Raw genomic sequence first — 17,217 nt, 5'->3', positions numbered from 1 at the left:
TAGATCTAAACTAGATCTACAAAGGAGAAGAGGTTACCCTTGATGCGAAGCCCTTCGCGTAATCCCGCTCGTCCAAGGTTCGCCGGATCTCGAGAGTATCAAAGTAGATACTCCTCTATGTGTATCCACACAAGCAAGAGATGGAGAGACCAAACAAAAAGGTGTGCTAGCACCTTTTTAGGGGTCGGCCAAGGGAGGAGAGGGAGAGAAGAGAAGAGCTTGAGGAAGAAGATGACTTGAATGAAAAATCAATTCAAGCTTGTAACTCCACAAAAGTGGCCGACCACCTTCAAGTGAGTGGTTATATACTCCATGGAATTTCAAGAGTCAAAAACTCTTGATCTCCCTCATGAGGTGGCACACCATGAAGTGGTCTTGATGATGTGGCACATCATCATAAGCCCACTTAATGCCAACTCACCAATGAGGTGGCAAATGGTCAAGTCAAACTTGACCCTTTATCTTCCTCTCATGTCAAGTCAAACTTGACCACTTCTCTCACTTGGTTGATCTAATCTAACCATTGGTTCAAGTCAATTTTAATTTAATGAATCTCTATTCATTGAATTAAATTAATTAAATGAGTCTAAGTCCAAATTAGACTCACTTAACACATGAACCAAATTGAGTACAACTCAATTAGCTCAATTTGGATTACTCTTAATCCAATTTGGTTCATCACATGAGCCTAATCCTTTAGGTTCATCAAATGAACCTAATCTCCATCTAATTGCCCTATGTGTATGACCCTATAGGTTCTTATAACATTGGCAATACTCCTAAACCCATTTAGAAGCATAAGTAATGAGCGGTATCTAGCAACACATCATTACTACCCAAGTTATAAGAATGTTGAGATCCAACATCACCTTGTGACTACTAATTATGACTAGTAAGCACTACAAAATCGCATTCTTTCTTCTGCGAGGTAACACTCAGCTATACAACCCTCTGGCCTTGCTCGATTCTTCACATAACCTTTAAGTATTTTCATAAATCTACATAACAAAATAAATTAGATGAAAGAAGTATTGATAACAAAATCTAATTCGTTGTATAATATTTATTACCTTTCAAATGGATACATCCAGCGGAATTGGACTGGTCCACACAAGCGAGCTTCTCTAGCTAAATGAATTGTCAAATGAACTGAAATGGTAAAAAAAGCAGGTGGAAAATACCTTTCCAACATGCATAGAGTTTCCACAATATTCTCCTCGAGTTGTTCTAAACGGTTTCTATCTAACACTCTTTGACATAATTCATTGTAAAATGCACACAGCAAAAATAGAGCATTGCGTGGACCTTTCAATAAAAGATTTCTCAATGCAACTGATAGCAATTGTTGCATTAGAACATGACAATCATGAGATTTCAGTCCAATAAGTTTACGGTCTTCTAAAGAAACATAATTACCAATATTTGAGCTATAACCATCGGGTAGCTTTATTTTCTTCAACCTAGAGCAAAATACATCTATTTCTTTTTTAGACAATGTGTAAGGTGCAGCAGGCAAGTGATACATGTTTTCCCCTTTTTGTTGAGGATGCAATTCTTCTCTAATTTTTAAGTGCATCAAATCTTTGCGAGCATTAACACCATCTTTGGATTTTTTCTTCACGTTTAACAATGTGCCTATGATATTCTCACAAACATTCTTTTCAACATGCATCACATCTAAGTTGTGACGTAACAGAAGCCCCTATAAGTAATCATTCATAGTATTAGTTCAGAAATATAACAAATTATTAAAAACTATTAAATAGAGAGTCAAATAACTTACACTCCAATATGGCAAATCGAAAAAAATTGACTTTTTCTTCCACATTTGAACTGTTTTTTGTACCCTTTTTGAATTATCCGGCGTCTTCCTCTTTTTCTGAAATGTATTGATAGTCTGACCCTTTTGTTTTTTACCCCAATCATTTTCAATATCTTTCACTGCATTAAGAATTTGTAGCCCAGTCAAAGGTCTAGGTTTCCCTTTTCTCTCTTTTTTTCCATTAAACCACTTCTTTTTCTGACGAAATGGATGATCAGCAGCAAGAAATCTCCTATGACCCATGTATGCAAACTTTCTACTGTACTTAAGCCACATTGAACATATGTCTTCACCACATATAGGGCAACCAACTTTTCCTTTTGTGGTACATCCAGCTAGATTTCCGTAAGCAGGAAAATCATTGATCGTCCACATCAAAATAGCCTTCAGATTAAACATTGATTTGCTAAATGCATCATAAGCCTCTACACCTGTGTCCCACAACTCTTTCAAATCCTCCACAAGGGGTTCCAAGTAGACATCTATATCATTTCCAGGTTGTTTTGGGCCTGGAATCAATAATGTTAGCATAAGATTTTCCTTCGCCATGCACATCAATGGAGAAAGGTTGTAATTTACCAAAATTATTGGCCAACAACTATATTTGGAACTAAGGTCACCAAAAGGATTGAATCCATCTGTAGCAAGACCAAGTCGGAGATTTCTAGGATCTGATGCAAAAGTTGGCCACTTATGATTTATTGTATCCCAAGCTACTGAATCAACTGGATGACGCATCATATGATCTTGACTTTTGTTGTTGGAATGCCAAATCAAGTCTTCAGCCTTTTCTTCTAATGTAAACATCCTTTTTAATCTTGGTATTACGGGAAAATACCGTAGTACCTTTTCAGGAACTCCTTTACGAACTTTGGAGGTTATTTTGTCCACCTTCCATCTTGAGGAACCACACTTTGGACATGAGTCCAAATCTTTAAACTCCTTTCTAAATAGACAACAATCATTTGGGCAAGCATGAATCTTCTCATATTCTAAATCAAATGGTTTCAACATCTTTCTCATTAAATAAACAGTTTCTGGAAGTGTGTTTTTTTCTGGAAGCATGCCACCTAAGATCTTAAGGAGCTCATTGAAACTGTTGTCAGTGTGACCATTAGTAGACTTGTAATTGTATAATGTGACGACTGCTGACAGCTTTGTGTAAGTTGTGCAACCAGGGAAGAGAGGAGTTTCTGCATCTTCTAATAAATCAGCAAATTCATAATCCTTTGCCTCAGATATAGTGTGTCCAACCTCTTCTTCCGGCACAAAGACATTCCTATATAAGTGATATTCCTCTCTAGTTTTATCATCATCTACTTGAACTCCTCCTGATCTACCTTCTTCTTGAAATTGTGGGGTATAACTTTCACCATGGAAGACCCAACTAGTGTAAGAAGGATCCATCCCCTTAATAATTAAGTGCTCATACACTTGGTCAAATTTCATATACTTTTTATTTTTACAACGCTTGCAAGGACATAAGATTACTTCACGTGTTTTAGCATAGTTCCTAGCTTGTGTAAGAAATTTTTGAACCCCTTCTTCATACTCAGGTACAAGCCTTGAAGGCAGATGCATCCATTCCTTATCCATTTCGTAAATGATCTAAGCTTCCGATTTAAAAAAAGTCGCCTCTGTCTCACAACAAGGGGAGCAAACATAGCTTAAGCCTCGTGCACAAAATACCAAATTAAATTAATTATTTTAAAAAATAATACCAAAAAGAAACATAAATACCAAATTAACAACAACAATAGCAATTACACTAACTCAAGCATAATGGAAGATAAACAGGGGCGGAGCTAGGATTTTAGTTCAATGTAGACAATAATATAATTAATAAAGCAAAAGGAAAGTGCAAGAAACTCCTGTCAACATGGATCCCAAGGAATGATCTATTGTACTATACAAGAGACTATTTTCAAGACTAGAATCTATGACCTTCGGGTCACACAACAATAATTTTACTATTGGATCAAAAATCTCCTTTAATATAATTAATCAAATAAAAATATACATATAAAAACTTATAATGGATCATACAATAATTTATTTATAATTCTTCTTTTCGAATTAAACTCAGAAATTGATCTTCAAACACTTTTTTTAACTTAAACAAAAATATTCTAGACTGTTATTGCTTATTAATTGAAATAGGTCTTCAGTTCATATGCAGAGCAGTTGAAGATGAATATCCTTCTTGTAAATTCTATAAATCATGAGAAGTCTGTTAAAAAAAGCACATTATATTTCTTCTTGTCTATGACTTGACAACATGAGGTATAACTAATCGCTTCATGGTATTGTTTCTAATCAACACTTCACGATATCAATGCATATAAATTGTATCAACTTTCCCTACATTTTTCAGATGTAACTGATACAAAAACTAAAAAGATACGATTGTAAAATAGTTACCAGCAGAAAAGAGGATAGAAACAGATTAAAAAATGCGCACACATGAAAATACTCGATGTTTTTACTTATTACCAAACCAGTTAACTAAATTGCTACTAGAAAATCTATCTCGAATTAGTAACAGTGTGACAAAATAAAATTGTAACTTGTATCGAAATAATCTGAATGACTTGATTAAATAAAATAAAAGTAGTTGCCAATATAAAAATATTACTAAAGAAAATTTCTAATGACTATAGTAAAGAAATAGTAACATAACCATCTAACCAATAATTTAGTTATGATTTCATACTGAATAAAATAAATAGTAAACCAAAAGAACCCCTGATTTGGTTTGTTTCAATTTCTAAGGGATTCTCGCCGAGCCCAACCAGTCCATGTGATACATGTACGCTTTGTAGCAACAAAAAACCAATTGATGCTCCATGATCAAAACCAAATTAACCAAACCAAAACAAAATTAAAACACATGTAGCAACAAACTTAAACCTCCCCTCTTCAAGTTCTCTGTTCCAACTGTAAACGGAATTGATGCTCCATGATCAATTAAAACGAAATTGTTCAACCTAATTCAAAGCAGCGACAACATAATACAAGAAAAAAAAAAGAAAATCCAACCTGAGAAAGGGAAGGATCGACGAAGATATTCAATTTGGTGGAGAGCTTCGGAGGAAAGGGCTTCACAGGAGAGCGCTTCGTCTGGGAGAGGATGGAGATGTTCAGCAGAGAGACAATATTAGGGTTGCGGCAGAGAGTCTTCGGCGGAGGGAGTTCGCCTGAGGAGGCTTCGGCTGAGAGGGCTTCGATGGGGAGAGATTGCGTGAGGAGGAGGGCTTTGGCTGAGAGTGCTTCGCCGGCGAAGATGTTGGCGGAGAGGAGTTGGGCTGCGGCAGAGAGGTTCGGCGAAGCGAATCTCTTTTGAGAGGCTGCGTTTTAGGTTTTGCGGGAGAATATAAGATTATTTCGCCGCGCGGACAGCTTGGGTGAGAATAATTCGTGGCCTTAAGAAGCGCGGAAAATATTGGGAGAAAATTATTCGCGGCAGGTTTATTTCTACGTGAAAAATTTTGATTAAATATTAATTTAGAAAATGTTGAAGATTATTAATGGCGCCTATTGTATGCTGTTAATATTTTTTTAATATTTAATAATTATTAACAGCGCGCTCTGCGCGCTGTTAATATTAAATTTTAACAGCGTACTTTGCACATCGTTGAAAATTGTATTGACAGCGCACTTTTTCTGCACGCTGTTATTTGTATAAATATTATACTTTCCGCAGCGCACATAATTAGGCGCGCCGTAAAAACTATTATTAACGGCGCGCTTTAAATGCACGCCGTTGATGATGCGCTGCGGAAAGTGACTTTTCTTGTAGTGACTCCTCACAATATATGGCATTGTTCTTCTATCCTAGACATCTAGATTGATCAATATGAGGCATAGACCGTGTCATCCTCTAATCAATCTAAATCTTGAATCCCAAGTAGACTCACTCAATCAAATGAGCTCAATATCTCATATTGACTCATTTGGGCATGACCATGCACTTAGTGGTCTCACTCTATCAAGAATATTGATGTCACTCCCGTCATATAGGAGGGATAGATCTCATCTACATCACTTACATCCCTTCGCATAATTTGTTACATACCCAGTAATCGCCTTTATAGTCCACCCAGTTACGGGTGACGTTTGACGAAGCCAAAGCACGTAACTCCTTATGTAGGGAACAATGGTGACTTTAGGTCCAAGGACTAGTAGTCATACTAATAGCCACATGAGAAAGTATATGACACTCATATAATAATCCATGATACTTTCTCATGGAGGGTCATTCAGTATACATTTTCCAATGCATACCCATGTGTCAACTTGATATCTCCATATCCATGACTTGTGAGATCAAGTCATCGAGTTGACCTACATGCTAGTCTCGTCGTATTAACATTGTCCCTGAATGTTAATACTTGACTAGGAATGATTAAGAGTAGTGTTCCCTATATCATATCACTATCGATTCAATCAATCGATTGATATAGGTAAGAACCTTCTACTCAAGGGCGCTATTATACTTAGTTATTTGGCACCAATACAAGTAAGTATAATAACCAAAACAAATATCTTTATTTATATACAAGAATATGATACAACGAGTCCATACAACAATCATCAAATGATTGTCTCTAGGGCTCTAACTAACAATCTCCCACTAGCACTAGTGACAATCAGTGTAGGCTCTAAGGCCTAATGACCTAGTGTGACCATCATGCTTTCTCTGTGCCAAAGCCTTGGTCAAGGGATCTGCGATGTTAGCCTCTGTGGGTACTCTGCAAATCTTCACATCTCCTCTCTCGATAATCTCTCGAATAAGATGGAAGCGTCGTAGTATGTGTTTGGTCCGCTAGTGTGAGCGAGGTTCCTTAGCCTGTGCTATTGCTCCATTGTTGTCATAATAGAGCTCTATGGGATCAGCTATGCTAGGAACCACCCTAAGCTCGGCAATGAACTTGCGGATCCAAACTGCCTCCTTTGCTGCTTTTGATGCAGCAATATACTCGGCCTCTGTCGTAGAATCAACTACTATGTCCTGCTTCGAACTCTTCCAGCTCACAGCACCACCATTTATGCAAAACACGAACCCTGACTGCGATCGATAATCATCCTGGTCGATCTGGAAGCTAGCATCACTGTAACCCTTTACAGCTAGCTCATCATCGCCTCCATATATCAAGAAATATTCTTTAGTCCTTCTTAAGTACTTAAGAATATTCTTGACCGCTATCCAGTGACTTTCACCTGGATCTGACTGGTATCTGCTCGTTATTCTCAAAGCATACGAGATATCAGGATGAGTACATAGCATGGCGTACATGATAGATCCTATGGCTGAGGTATAAGGGATCTGATCCATGCGGTCTCTCTCCTCTCTAGAAGAGGGACCTTGAGTCTTCGAAAGACTCACACCATGTGACATCGGCAGAAATCCCTTCTTGGAGTTCTGCATGGCAAACCAAAGGAGTAACTTGTCAATATATGTACTCTGACTTAGGCCAAGCAACCTCTTAGATCTATCTCTATAGATCTGTATGCCTAGAATGCGGGATGCTTCACCTAAGTCCTTCATTGAGAAACAAGTCCCTAACCAAGTCTTGACAGACTGCAGCAAAGGGATGTCTTTCCCAATGAGTAGTATGTCATTCACATACAATATAAGGAAGACAACTGTATTCCCTACAACCTTCTTGTAGACACAAGGTTCATCTTCATTCTTGATGAAACCAAATAGTTTGATTGCATCATCGAATCGAAGATTCCAACTTCGAGAAGCTTACTTTAGTCCATAAATGGAACTATGCAGCTTGCATACTCTGCCAGCATGCTGTGGATCTACAAAACCCTCAGGTTGTGTCATGTACACATCCTCGAGCAGGTTTCCATTCAGAAACACGATTTTGACATCCATCTGCCAGATCTCATAATCGTGGTATGCTGCAATAGCAAGCATGATCCGAATGGACTTAAACATCACTACTGGAGAAAAAGTTTCATCATAGTCAATACCATGAATTTTCTTGAAACCTTTAGCTACCAAGCGACCCTTATAAATAAGTCCATCCATGTCAGTCTTTCTCTTAAAGACCCACTTACACCCAATGGGTTTGACCCCTTCGGGTGGATCAACCAAAGTCCATACTTGGTTAGTGTACATGGATTCTATCTCGGATCTCATGGCCTCTAGCCATTTCTCGGAATCTGGACTCATCACAGCTTCCTGATAGGAGGTAGGCTCATCCTTAATGAGCACAACGTCATCATGGTCAGACAAGAGAAATGAATATCTCTCAGGCTGACGACGCACCCTATCAGACATGCGAAGAGGTAGGTTCCTCAACTCCTTATGGAACAACATCATCCACAACATTTTGTGGTTCTAGTTCAACTTCCATCGAGGCTTCAGTTCTATGGTTCACATCTTGAACTTCTTCAAGATCGAACATACTCCCACTAGTCTTTCTAGATACAAAATCCCTTTCTAGAAATACCCGAGTCTTAGCCACAACTATCTTATGTTGACTGGGAATGTAAAAGTAATATCCCTTCGTTTCCTTGGGATATCCAATAAAATATCACTTATCATATTTGGGTCCCAATTTGTCCGAGAATTGACATCGAACGTAAGCCTCACAACCCCAAATCCTCATAAAAGACACCTGGGCATCTCTCCCAGTCCATATCCTATATGGTGTCTTGATTACAACCTTAGATAGAACTCGGTTGAGAATGAAGGCTGCTGTGTCTAGAGCATAGCCCAAAGATACATACGAAGATTTGTGTGACTCATCATAGATCGTACCATATCTAATAAGGTACGATTCCTCCTTTGGATACACTATTCCACTGTGGTGTTCCAGGAGGAGTAAGTTGAGATAGAATCTCACACTCAGCGAGATAGTCACAAAACTCATGGCTAAGGTATTCACCACCGCGATCTGATCGAAGTATCTTAATACTTTTGCCAAACTAGTTTTGTACTTCATTCTTGAATTCTTTGAACTTTTTAAAGGATTCTGACTTATGTGTCATCAGGTACACATAACCATATCTATTGAAGTCATCAGTAAACGTAATGAAGTACCTATAACCACATCTAGCAGTGACATTGAAAGGGCCACATACATCACTATGTATAAGTCCTAACAAGTCAGTCGCTCTCTCGCTGTGTCCACTAAAGGGAGTCTTGGTCATCCTGCCCAATAGGCATGACTCGTATGTCTCATATGATTCGAAATCAAATGAGTCCAGTAAACTATCTTTATGGAGCTAGGATAAGCGTTTGTCATTTATATGACCTAAGCGACAGTGCCAAATATAGGTTTGGTTCATGTCTTTTGACTTGAACCTCTTGGTACTTATATTATAGATAGGGTTCTCAAGGTCTAGAATATAGAGTCCGTTCATCAGAGGTGCACTACAATAGAACATATCATTTAAATAAACTGAACAACATTTATTCTTTATTATAAATGAGAAGTCTTTCTTGTCTAAACAAGAAACTGATATAATGTTCTTAGTTAAAGCAGACACATAACAACATTCATCTAATTCTAATACAAGCCCATAAGGTAGAGATAGATGATAAGTTCCTACAGCAACAGCAGCAACTCGTGCTCCATTGCCTACGCGTAGGTCCACCTCGCCCTTCGTCAATGCCCTGCTATTTCTCAGCGCCAGCACATTAGTACAAATGTGAGAAACACATCCGGTATCTAATACCCATGATGAAGAAATAGATAGATTAACTTCTATAACATAGATATCTGAAGTGGAAGTCTCAGTTCTCTTCTTCTTAAGATCTTCCAGGTATACTTTGCAGTTCCTCTTACAATGCCCGGTCTGACCACAGTGGAAGCAAGTAGCATCCTTGGTGACCCCTCCTTTGGGTTTCAGTGCCTTGCCTTTGCCCTTGGCTTGGGACTTTCCCTTACCTTTAGGCTAGCCCTTGCCTTTGCCCTTTTGCACCATCAAAATGGAGTTGGGCTTAACCTTCTTAAGGTTGTGCTCAACAGTTCTTAACATGCTAAGCAGCTCAAGCAGTGGCTTGTCAATTTCGTCCATGTTATAATTTAGAACAAATTGACTATAGCTATCTAGCAAGGATTGTAAGATCATATCAGTGGCCATCTCTTGGCCAAGTGGGAATCCCAACCTCTATAGGTTTTCTATGTACTTAATCATTTTGAGTACATATGGGCCTACGGGAGCCCCATCTTGCATCTTGCACTGAAACAGTGCCTTAGAGATCTCGAATCTCTCATGCCTCGCTTGTCCCTGATATAGTTGACGAAGATGTTCAACCATATCATAAGCGCCCATCAACTCGTGTTGCTTCTGAAGCTCAGAATTCATGGTCGCGAGCATAAGATATGACACATCTAATGCGTCATCTTGATGCTTCTTGTAAGCATCACGGTCAGCTCGCGTGGCAGTGGTAGGAGGTGCCTCCGGAATGGGCTGCTCCAGAACATACAGTTTACGTTCTTGTGTGAGAAAGATTCTCAGGTTCCTGTACCAGTCCAGGAAATTTGCTCCGTTGAGCTTGTCCTTCTCAAGGACGGAACGCAGGGAGAAAGAGTTTGTATTTGACATCATGGTTATCTACAACAAAAAAATACAGAAAATAAATAAATATCATATTCTATTAATCATTTAATTAGGTCTTTTAATTAAATGATGCTCCCACTAAATTCTATAATTCATGTGGGACAAGATCCACATCATACTACGCCTTGAGTTAGTTTTGGCTAAATTGCCCAAGACATAGTATGATCGGTAAGTAACTAATTACCAATTACATCTCTATGCAACTCTTGTTTATAGGATCAAGATCCGCATTTATATTAAAACTCGAGTTAGCTTTGGCTAATACGCCCAAGAGTTAATATAAACGTGATTTTGACCTATCTACCAACCATTGGAAAAATGCCTATAATTAAACTCGATCCTATTGAGTTAACTAGTTACTCAATTTAATTGAATTGTACTCACCCATGCGTTGATAGGCGGGACCAAAATTGTCCCTCCGTACCCTACCAAGATAATATGTGTTGCTCTACTTTGGCGGATTCAACAACAACATGTGATCGAGGTAGTGATAGGTATCACGGCATGGTAGGCATTATGAGTTGACGCGATTGAGATCTAATCTAATCGACGAGGTGTATCATATACGCGATTTAGATCTAATCTAATCGTTAGGGCGCATCATGTACGCGATTTAGATCTAATCTAATTGTTAAGGCGCTAATTAATTACTATTCTAGCATGCATCACATATACACACACGAGAAATTAATTAAATATTTTGGGATTAGTCATGGCCCTACTACGATCTTCTCAAGCCAATGAGAAGATCGGATGGTCAACCTAAGGTTAACAGCTTCTCAAGCTCCTTCCTTGACCACCTTGTGTTGCTCGCGCCCTCCTCGTAACTCCGTCTCGAGTGGATCTTCCACCGCTTCAATTTGTACATTACAAAGGTGAAACTCGAGTTACATTCGAGTCTAAACTATTTACAACAGGAATATAAAAATAGGAAAGGCACGACGCGCAGGTCGTGTATCATATACAACACGCATATCACAGAAAATGACACGCATGTCATAATATGAATTACAACACAAATTTCTAATCTTATTGGGTCTTTTGGGCCATGACCATCACAAAATAATACATAATTCTAAATTATGTAATTTCTATAAATTTCTGTAATTTTTATTACAATTTTTATGAGTAAAAATTCCCAGTGGTCCCGTTTAGCGATTTTCGGGCGCAATCGCGGAACGATTCCCCTTGCGGGGTTAGGGGCAGCACCCCTACCCGCGATATAACCATCGCGAGTGTTCCTAAGCGATCCTACAGCGCCTTAGCCCGCTGTCCCAAAATGATTTGGGGTGAAACCTTGCCGTTTCGGAAATATTTTCTCGGTAGTCGAAGCCTACAAGTGTCTAAACACTTGTGCTTCGCTTCTACGAGAAAAATACCCATAAAAATACCAAAAATCATAAATTCACAGAAAGTTACAGATCTATGGTTTTCATAAAAATACAAATTAACTCATACTCGCTTCGCACGTGGCTCTGATACCACTGTTGAGTTTTCCGGGCCGCAAAAACCGCTTTTTGCGTTGCGGAAACCCCGAAATTCCCATGCCACGGATCCGTGCGAAGATTAAAATTTCGTAAAACTTCGAGTATGAGTTTTCTAACCTAGATCTAAACTAGATCTACAAAGGAGAAGAGGTTACCCTTTATGCGAAGCCCTTCGCGTAATCCCGCTCGTCCAAGGTTCGCCGGATCTCGAGAGTATCAAAGTAGATACTCCTCTATGTGTATCCACACAAGCAAGAGATGGAGAGACCAAACAAAAAGGTGTGCTAGCACCTTTTTAGGGTTCGGCCAAGGGAGGAGAGGGAGAGAAGAGAAGAGCTTGAGGAAGAAGATGACTTGAATGAAAAATCAATTCAAGCTTGTAACTCCACAAAAGTGGTCGGCCACCTTCAAGTGAATGGTTATATACTCCACGGAATTTCAAGAGTCAAAAAATTTTAATCTCCCTCATGAGGTGGCACATCATGAAGTGGTCTTGATGATGTGACACATCATCATAAGCCCACTTAATGCTAACTCACCAATGAGGTGGCAAATGGTCAAGTCAAACTTGACCCTTCATCTTCCTCTCAAGTCAAGTCAAACTTGACCACTTCTCTCACTTGGTTGATCTAATCTAACCATTGGTTCAAGTCAATTTTAATTTAATAAATCTCTATTCATTGAATTAAATTAATTAAATGAGTGTAAGTCCAAATTAGACTCACTTAACACATGAACCAAATTGAGTCCAACTTAATTAGCTCAATTTGGATTACTATTAATCCAATTTAGTTCGTCACATGAGCCTAATCCTTTAGGTTCATCAAATGAACATAATCTCCATCTAATTGCCCTATGTGTGTGACCCTATAGGTTTTTATAACGTTGGCAATGCTCCTAAACCCATTTAGAAGCATAAGTAATGAGCGGTATCTAGCAACATATCATTAATACCCAAGTTATAAGAATGTTGAGATCCAACATCACCTTGTAACTACTAATTGTGACTCCTCACAATATATGACATTGTCCTTCTATCCTAGACATCTAGATTGATTAATATGAGGCATAGACCGTGTCATCCTCTAATCAATCTAAATCTTGAATCCCAAGTAGACTCACTCAATCAAATGAGCTCAATATTTCATATTGACTCATTTGGGCATGGTCATGCACTTAGTGGTCTCACTCTATCAAGAATATCGATGTCACTCCCGTCATATAGGAGGGATAGATCCCATCTACATCACTCACATCCCTCCGCATAATTTGTTACATACCCAGTAATCGCCTTTATAGTCCACCCAGTTACAGGTGACGTTTGACGAAGCCAAAGTACGTAACTCCTTATGTAGGGAACCATGGTGACTTTAGGTCCAAGGACTAGTAGTCATACTAATAGCCACATGAGAACTTATATGACACTCATATAATGATTCATGATACTTTCTCATGGCGGGTCATTCAGTATACATTTTCCAATGCATACTCATGTAACGACCCGGCCCTTTGGCCTCTTGGGCGGCCCTTGCGGCGGCCCACTGGCGGCCCCTTATGTCGTCAGCCCATTTGGCGACCTCTCATGTCGTCGACCGACGACCCGGGTCGTCGGTCGACGACATGAGAGGTCGCCAAATGGGCTGACGACATAAGGGGCCGCCAGTGGGCCGCCGCAAGGGCCGCCCAAGAGGCCAAAGGGCCGGGTCGTTACTATAAAAAGGCGCCTTTTTAATGTAACGACCCGACCCTTTGGCCTCTTGGGCTGCCCTTGTGGTGGCCCAACTGGCGGCCCTTATGTCGTCGGTCCATTTGGCGACCTCTCATGTCGTCGACTGACGACCCTTTGGCCGTGCCGTTACTCACTAGGACTTTCCACCCCTGGCCAGTGGATTTTTGCCTCCCCCAGGATTCAAACTCTAAACCTCCAAGCTTAAGTATTAGAGTTTATGAATCCTGGTAACCAAGTGAGATAAACCTTTTTATTGTAACGACCCGGCCCTTTGGCCTCTTGGGCGGCCCTTGCGGCGGCCCACTGGCGGCCCCTTATGTCGTCGGCCCATTTGGCGACCTCTCATGTCGTCGACCGACGACCCTTTGGCCGTGCCGTTACTCACTAGGACTTTCCACCCCTGGCAGTGGATTTTTGTCTCCCCCAGGATTCGAACTCTAAACCTCCAGGCTTAAGTATTAGAGTACTTAATCTTTGAGGTCTAGAGTTTGAATCCTGGGGGAGGCAAAAATCCACTGGCCAGGGGTGGAAAGTCCTAGTGAGTAATGGGACGGCCGACGGTCGATGGTCGATGACCCGAGGGTCGCCAAATGGGTCGGGCCGTTACAATAAAAAGGCGCCTTTTTATTGTAACGACCCAGCCCTTTGGCCTCTTGGGCGGCCCTTGCGGCGGCCCACTGGCAGCCCCTTATGTCGTCGGCTCATTTGGCGACCTCTCATGTCGTCGACCGACGACCCTTTGGCCGTGCCGTTACTCACTAGGACTTTCCACTCCTCATCTCACTTGGTTACCAGGATTCATATGTTAGGATCCTTCGTACTCGGCTAGAGAGGGGGGTGTGAATAGCCGCCCCAAATCGCTCGTTTCTTCCTACAATTCGTTAGCGCAGCGGAAAAATAAACTAGAAACGAAAGGAAGAATATCAAACCTTAACACAGCGATGTACGAGGTTCGGAGATGATGCTCCTACTCCTCGGCGTGTCTGTAAGGTGGACGAACCCAATCAATCCGTCGGTGGATCCGGCTAATACAATATACTCCTTGTGGGTGGAGAAACCTCGCCACAAACGTTTGCAACAGAAAACAAAGAGTACAAGTACAAAGAATAAGCAAGAAATACAATAAGAATACATAAGCACTCTACCAATCTTGCTTTCTCGTCGACTGGAGTCCGGATGAAGCAGCAACTTCAAAAACTCTAACAGCAGCAGCTGTTCCAGTCGGGGAAGCTCACGCGAAGCTTTCGGAAGGAACTCAACAGAGCTCTTATCGCAGCCCACAAATCTTCAGCAGAAGAGAAGAAGAAAGAAAGTAATTGCACAGAAGATGCCCTCGATTTTTATACCTGCGAAGAAGAAACAGCGAAGAAACTAGCCGTTGCGACGCAACGGCTAGAACCCTGATCGGTCTGTGGACTGATCAGGCCTTGCGCTGATCGGTCCCCAGACCGATCAGATTGCTCCACGTAAAGTTTCCCAACTTTCGTTCGTTTCCTGATCGGTCTGCAACACCGATCAGGCGATATCCTGATCGATCTCCGCCGTCTCCTGATCGGCCGTGGAGACCGATCGATTATGCCGATCGTCCCGCACCGATCAAGAAGCTCACGTAATCGCTGCGCTTTGTTATCCGATCGGTCACCGATCGATCGATACACAACGATCACTGGATCGGTCCAGATCGATCCGAGCTTGGTTTTGCCCAAACCAAGTCCCAAACCTTCCAAACCAATATCCAGTCAACCTTAACCTATTGGTACATCATGCTTAGCATCCGGCCACCCTTGACCTGCACTCCTCACCAAGTGTCCGGTCAACCTTTGACCCACTTGGACTTTTTCTTCGTGTCAAGTATCCGGTCCTCCCTTGACCTACTTGATCTTCTCAACACCGATGTCCGATCATCCTTGATCCATCTGGATTTTCCTGCCCGGCTTCACTCACGGGACTTTCACCTAGCTTCACCACTAGGGTTTTCACACCGCCTAACATCCCGCTTAGACTTTCTCACCGCCGGCTTTACTCACTGGACTTTCCAACCGCCTAACATCCCAGTTAGGACTTTCCCGCTTCACTCACCTTTCCACACGCCTAACATCCAGTTAGGACTTTCTCACCGGCTTCACTCACCGTAACTTTCAAGCGCCTAACATCCCGTTAGGACTTTCTCACCGCCTCACTCACTCACCAGGACTTTCCACACTGCCTAACATCCCAGTTAGGACTTTCCCCGTGCCAAGTCTCCATACTTGGACTTTCCGCGTGTCAAGCTACCTGCTTGGACTTTTCCCCGTGCCAAGTCTCCGTACTTGGACGGACTTTTCCAGTGCCAAGTCTCCATACTTGGACTTTTCACGAATCAGGTCAACCAGGTCAACCTTGACCTAAGGTTGCACCTACAATCTCCCAAACACCTATTCTTCTCAAACATCAAGAATACAACTCTCTTCTCGTCAAACATCGACATGCAACTCAACTAGGTCAACCTTGACCTAAGGTTGCACCGACAATCTTCCCAAGTCAAACATCAAAATACAACTCGAGTCAAGTCACCTCGAGTCGGGTCAACCAGGTCAACCTTGACCTAAGGTTGCACCAACAATCTCCCCCTTTTTGATGTTTGACAAAACCCATAATCAAGTTAGGTTAACCCGATAACCTAACTTAGGTTTTCCAACCATCTTCCAATGTCCAATGTTCTTTCCTTGAACATTCTCTGGACATTCTCCCCTTAGGTTAACCCGATAACCTAACTTGGGTTCTCCAATAATTCTCCCCCTTTTTGACACACATCAAAAAGAATTCCAATGTTCTTCCTCGAACATTCCTTGACATTCTTCCCCTAGCTTAGGTTAACCCGATAACCTAACTTGGGTTCTCCAATAATTCTCCAATGAACACTCTCCCCTTTTTGACACACATCAAAAAGAAAAAGGAGAGTATCAAGGTCAAGAGTTTCTTCCTAATGAAAGTCCCATACCTTTCATTGAAACTCTTAATTTCCCCCTTGATACTAAACTCAACAATCAACTTAGTGATAATCCCATATCACTAATCCTCAAAAGTCTTAAGGAGTAAAAACTCCCCCTAAAAGTCAACTCCCCCTTGACAATTAGGTAAAACTCCCCCTAAAGGTCAACTCCCCCTTGACCATTGCACCAACAATGTCTTGGAGAGTTTCAAACCTTTAGAAACCCGAAACTCAACTCCCACAGCTGAAATTTCAGACCACAGTCGAAATTCAGCAAATTCAGCACGCCCGATCGATCAGGCCTTCCCTGGATCGGTCACAGTGACCGATCCACACAGACCTGGACCGATCAGACTCCCTTCTGATCGGTCCACAACTTTGATATCAGAAGTTTCTGATTTTTCTCCTTCCAAAATTCAGAAACCTCTAGAAAATCACAGAAAATTCGAAAAATTATGAAAATTTGAGGATACATTCCTTATACCACATACTATCATGGAAAAATAGTTTTATCTGAAAATAACTTCCATTTTCAAATCTTGATACAAAGTTCAAAAACTTTGAAATAGTTCAAGTTTACCTCAACTTTGTATCAATTCGCTCAATGATGAATGCTATCACT

General features: G+C 40.9%; 1 protein-coding gene across 1 annotated transcript; it reads right to left on the bottom strand.

Moving 5' to 3' along the window:
* Positions 1-889: 889 nt before the first annotated feature.
* Positions 890-3,229, bottom strand: LOC121994831. The gene is made up of 3 exons (XM_042548741.1): positions 1,847-3,229; positions 1,182-1,702; positions 890-998 (listed from the first exon to the last, which is right to left on the bottom strand). Exons 1-3 carry the CDS (start codon positions 3,227-3,229, stop codon positions 890-892), a joined length of 2,013 nt encoding a protein of 670 aa, XP_042404675.1.
* Between the last annotated feature and the right edge of the window lie 13,988 nt (positions 3,230-17,217).

The sequence above is a fragment of the Zingiber officinale genome, chromosome 6A (genome assembly GCF_018446385.1).
Source record: "Zingiber officinale cultivar Zhangliang chromosome 6A, Zo_v1.1, whole genome shotgun sequence".
Taxonomy (NCBI): domain Eukaryota; kingdom Viridiplantae; phylum Streptophyta; class Magnoliopsida; order Zingiberales; family Zingiberaceae; genus Zingiber; species Zingiber officinale.
The sequence above is the reverse complement of the archived record's forward strand: the minus strand, read 5'-3'. Positions and strand labels throughout refer to the sequence as shown.

What these genes read in the sequence shown, in the direction of transcription:
- LOC121994831 (XM_042548741.1), bottom strand. Translation starts at nt 3,229, where the DNA reads ATGGATCCTTCTTACACTAGTTGGGTCTTCCATGGTGAAAGTTATACC. An exon ending in CGCCGGATAATTCAAAAAGG is followed by an intron (nt 1,703 to 1,846) that starts GTACAAAAAACA and finishes GATTACTTATAG; the next exon opens with GGGCTTCTGTTACGTCACAA. An exon ending in ACTCTATGCATGTTGGAAAG is followed by an intron (nt 999 to 1,181) that starts GTATTTTCCACC and finishes TTTGTTATGTAG; the next exon opens with ATTTATGAAAATACTTAAAG.